The sequence below is a fragment of the Pungitius pungitius genome, chromosome 16, assembly GCF_949316345.1.
Source record: "Pungitius pungitius chromosome 16, fPunPun2.1, whole genome shotgun sequence".
Classification (NCBI taxonomy): Eukaryota; Metazoa; Chordata; class Actinopteri; order Perciformes; family Gasterosteidae; genus Pungitius; species Pungitius pungitius.
The window spans coordinates 3,030,494-3,035,892 of NC_084915.1; the positions used below are offsets into that span (position 1 = coordinate 3,030,494).

Consider the following 5,399-nt stretch of genomic DNA (forward strand, 5'->3'; position numbering starts at 1 on the left):
AATACACAATGTTTTGTGAATTAATTCATCATGATCATCTTTGTACTTAATATACTGTAATTTTTTGTTAATATTGTTATGCTATTTATATATCAGTCACATATACAAACAGAATTATTATTATTATGAATGATATAAATTCGTTTTACTTCTTTTTTTAAAGGAAAATCAGATGCATTCGAGAGAAAAACGATTGTAAAATATCTGATATTGAAAATATACAACATAAACTTCGATTTAGACGAAGGTGGATTTCCCTACATTCCGTGGGGCTTTCTCTATTTCCTGCATGACCAGAATTACTAGTTCTCAAACTGCTGCAAACCTCTTATCCAAACGTGCCACTTAACAGAGTGACGCACTGCCAGACCGGCTCAACATTTCCCTTAATGAAATGGCCACATGAAGCCGCTTAACCGCGCCTTAAGATTCTTAAGACGATTTCCTCACAATTTGTTTCATTTACTTTCTAATTTCCCCTTCAAAGCAACTTGTTAGCCCGATGCGCTTAAGTAAAGGGATTGGCACAGCCAGGTGCAGGATGCCTCCATCTGCTTTGGCCATGTCTTTAAATGCGCTTTTTCTTTTCTGCTGTTCATTAGAAAAAGGAAATGAGGTTTCTTATGTTTTGACTATTTAACGAAAGGTTCAATTCGGTTTTCTCAGTTACTTCCGCCGACCTTTTTTCAATGGAAGCATCAATGAGTGTGTGTCTCTTATAGAGGAAGGAAGCGATGACAGTTTTTTTGGCATGGCAGCTTCCTGGACAGGTCTTAGTAGAGTCTTCTTAAAGCAGAGCAAATGTTTACTCCCCAATCCTATGTCAATTGTGAGCGCACGTGTCCATTTAATAGAAACCTATGCAAACTAATGGAGTGGAGCTGCACTTTTCCTGCACAATAGACGGAGAGCAATTAATTTGTTCTCCCTCCATCTGATCAGATGGAAATCATGTCCTCGAACACCAGGATTATAACTTCCGCTTTAACATCTCCCTTAATTACCTAATAGCATTGCAGCGTGAATTCTGCCTACATTAAGACACTTTCACATTAACCGGACTGATTGGAAATGTGATGACAACACCATATCAGCTAATTATAGCGCAGTGCTTTCTTTCGCAAATGGGCACAGGAGCAGCACTTGTACTCTCCCAGATTTTAATACCGACAATTACAGCCAATTTGGGCGGAATTACTAGACAGACCTGCAGCAGTAGAATCCTCCTGCGACACAGACTACACGGCTTCATTCAATAACCGCCAACGTGAACGGAGAGAGCAGAAGTTACCAGAGCCAATTAAAACCCTTGTGGTCTCATGTTCAAGTTTCAAGATAAAAAAAATCCAAAGACACGCGTGCCAAACGCATGCACGACCAGAGTCATTGTACAACTACGGGGAATAATCCATACGTAAATATAAGTAAAATAGTATTTAAACGCCACAGTAATGCCACGAGAGATTTCATTTAGATTAAGAATACATGTAGATTTAAATCAATATGTTCTATTAGCCATGTGTAGTAATGCAATAATAAAGTCTGATAAATTAACTTGCGGGTTATCAGCACCATGCCGAGCGCCAACAACTAGTCTCTTTCATCCTGAGCAACATACTGTGGATTCCGTGAGAGTAGCTCATCTCTTTTGTATTCCTATTTTTTCAGGAGATGTAAAAATGCTGCTGCAAGAAATCGTGTGTTTCTGAACCGGTTTCCTTTGTTTATTCCGTCCGACTGCAGCCCGTAAGGTGAAAAACATCTATGTGTACAAGTTTTTAGAAAATGCGGATATAAATTTTCCTAATTCCCATCAAACGAATAGCTGTTAAGGTCTAAACCAATAATACATCATTAAAATATTCCGTAGAACGCCATACACAAGCTCGAAAACGGATAATAAGTAGCGGCAACTGCTTTTTATCCATGGTCAAGATTAAGTACACATGTTGTTCGTATGCTCAATAAAGACTAATTCTTCCGTCTGGCCATGTGAGCTCGCAAACCTTGCGAAAAAACAGCACAGTTGCCAGGCAACCGCATAAGCACCGCTACGATTGATTCTCGGGTGGGTTTTTTAGTTTCTATTCAAATGAACTGTGATGCTGAGGTCACAGGTGCGCTGCATTTCTGGACTCCTTTTTTTTCCAGCTCCGGAAAGCTCTCAGCCAATCAGAACGACAAATGGGCCCCTCCGCCCATTCACAACTCCAATTGGCTGATGCGTAAATCAATTTCCCCAATCCGCTATCTGTCTGAATAAATGCTTGTTGGAAGTGTGCCCTCCCACTGATCTCTCTGCGATGCTCAGCGTTGTGCCGTCCACTGATCACACAGAAACTGCATTTAAGCCTGGAGACTTGTGGAGAAGAGGCAGATGCTGAAGGAGGTTTGAAGGCAGGGACATAACAAACCCAAACTAGAATCATGAGTATGAACTACGCGTCTGCGGTGCCGACGCAGCGGTCAACGTCGTTTTTCATTGAAGACATCCTATTGCACAAACCCAAACCTCTGAGAGAGGTCATACCCTCGCCGTTCTGCAGCTCCCTTGCCTCCCGGATGCCGATCCTGGAGTATGGGTACCCGCTGATGCCCACACCGATACTGGCGCCACATCCGCACCATCCTCTTCACAAGCCAGAGCACCACCAGTACTTCTTCACTTCTGGTAAGCACGAGAGAGCCTCTGAGGGGCAGGTGTAGAGAGGCCTGAGAGTTAAAGGAAACCTGTGCCAGATAAAACACAGGCAAAGTGGCCATGCTGCTGGAGTCTAGATATAAACGCTGTATTTGATTAGCCACAATAGAAAGTCATTGAAAACCCTTATTAATCTATGGATTCGCGTCACTTAAGGGGATTAACGAGAAGGGAATAACATTATTCGCAATTTGATAGACTAGTTAAAAAGAATCACAGGTATTGCAGGTGAAGGCTTGAGTTAAATTGACATTAGAATAACAAGTAGCTTATTCAGTTTGGCTTTTTTGAAGGAGACATTTAACAAACCTTCTTTTCATGTAATAAATAACTCCGAATACACTGTATTAAATGCTTCATTTATCATCATTAATTTATATTTACGCACAAACGGCGCGCATTGCTGCTCTAAATTAACTAAATGATGTGTTAATCAGCATTAATTCCTCAAATGTTTGTCCGATTTATGAAGAGTTCGTGTGTGTTATGTTGTTGAACAGTGAGAATTTCTCATGACTGGTTCCTACCACCTGTAGGCATGCAGATGCCGGCACTGTTCCAGCACCACGCCGAGTTACCAGGGAAGCACTGCCGACGCCGGAAGGCCCGGACGGTTTTCTCCGACTCGCAGCTGTCTGGTCTGGAGAAGAGGTTCGAAATCCAGCGGTACCTTTCAACGCCGGAAAGAGTGGAGCTGGCTACGGCGCTCAGCCTATCCGAGACACAGGTACGCGCACGTACGCACCCAACACACACGTGCGCACACCTGAAAGCAGCAGGAGCGCAGGGAAGCTGCTAGGGGAATGTGTTCTGAAGCGGTACGTACTCTTCATTACACTCCAACAAACCAAACCGATTATAAAATGCTCACAATTTTAAACAACAATAGTACACGGGGAAAGACAGTAGGGAGCCGAGCACGTTGTAACACAATGAATTCTGGCTGCATATTTGACTCTCATGAAGACTTGCTGTGTAGTTATGTATAACGTTTATATAATACACGGATTATACATTCCAGGGATTACATTATATTTTGATTTTGATTTAAGATTTGGGGTTCTGAATATTTATTACATTTAGTAGCAAGCATAATTCCATCCCTTATTGTGCCTTTAGGTGTATAATACAAGTTTAAAAATAACTATAGACTGATACGTTTAGCGATTTCTTTAGATCATAGACCCTTAAGAAATAAATTGCGTATATTAGGATCGTTTTTAAAAGTCTCTCATATTCTGCTGTGCAGGTAAAAACGTGGTTCCAGAACCGGCGGATGAAGCACAAGAAACAGCTGAGGAAAGCACAAGACGAGCGGAAGACGCCCGGAGAGCTGGACCGATCCGCAGACAACTCTAGCGAGAGTGAACTGAACGAGAAGAGCGCGGAGGAGCTGCGGCATGGACTGGAGCCCGACTCGTACCTGCTAGAGGAGAACGACGACGATGTGGACATTGAGGACGACATTTGCTCCCCGGAACATCTACTATAGTAGGCTGCAGAGTTGTTTCATCAGAAGCTCCTTTCGCAATGTAAATGCACTGTACATAACGTTGGCCTATTCCCCTTTCCATTACAAATATATTACTGTTTTATAATACAATGTTAATATTTATTTCAAACATATGAAGTGGGGCCATTGATTTTCTCCTGAGAGATGAGAGTTTTGGTGTTGTTACTTAAACGATTTTATTATGGCGATTATTATTAGATGAATATTATTACTAAAATCTAGACTTTGATTTTGACATGTATTTTAGCTCTGTCTTTATTTTTGGACAGTAAATGTGTACAGATGAATAAGCCAAAGGAACCGATATTTGCTTTGTGACAAATGCGCTTCATACCCCATTCCTTTGCACTTTTATCGCAAACGAAATTTGCATGCTTTTATCTTTTATGGTTATCTCTTTTCGTTTATTTAGTGTACTGTTATATATATTTTTTCCCATTTTTTACATATTTTTGAAAGTTTTTTTTATTTAAAAATTTTAATTGGTCAATGACACTTGAGTGAATGGCGTTTATATGTGTCTGTCAATATATATATATAGTATATAAATGAATCGGTTATTCTGTCATCCTTTATTTTTTAGATTTATGTTCGTCGCTTACATTTGATATTATTATACATATTTCAACATTATTTGGGGAAGAAAATAATAACCACATAATGCTACTGAATGGATTATTTATGCAACAAATATTAGATGCGCGCGGGCATGTGGTGCTGCGGTCGGCTCGGCTCCTTATCCAGGCATGAGCGCCGCTCTTCATGCGCGCTGGTCTGGAACCCGCTGCGCTCTAAACCCGCTAACAGCGGCGCAAAACACAGGCATCCCATAATGTCTAAAATAACACATGAGTCGTGCATGCAACAACACACAGGTAAAAGCTAGATCGGGACTTGAATCAGGAAAATCATTCATGTCAGTCAACAGATGGAAATATCTTCGGTAGCTACATGATGCACCTAAAGTAATGGTTCATTACTGAAAATGAAAATAATTATGGTGTACGACAATCTTGAACACGTCTGATTATGTCACCAATGTTCTTCTGCTGGTCTCTTGAGAATTCCTATGACTCCCTGTGAGGGCAGGTGCAGAAATGCAGTTATTATGAACACTACAGTTAATAATGCAATCTGTTTGACCTAAGACTATTCATTTCGCATGAATTAATTTTCTAAGGAAAA

General features: G+C 40.8%; 1 protein-coding gene across 1 annotated transcript; it reads left to right on the plus strand.

Moving 5' to 3' along the window:
- The first annotated feature begins 2,311 nt into the window (after positions 1–2,311).
- bsx (brain-specific homeobox) lies at positions 2,312–4,767 on the plus strand. Its single transcript, XM_037467562.2, has 3 exons — positions 2,312–2,671; positions 3,238–3,428; positions 3,951–4,767. Exons 1-3 carry the CDS (start codon positions 2,428–2,430, stop codon positions 4,191–4,193), a joined length of 678 nt encoding a protein of 225 aa, XP_037323459.1. The 5' UTR covers positions 2,312–2,427; the 3' UTR covers positions 4,194–4,767.
- Positions 4,768–5,399: the final 632 nt, after the last annotated feature.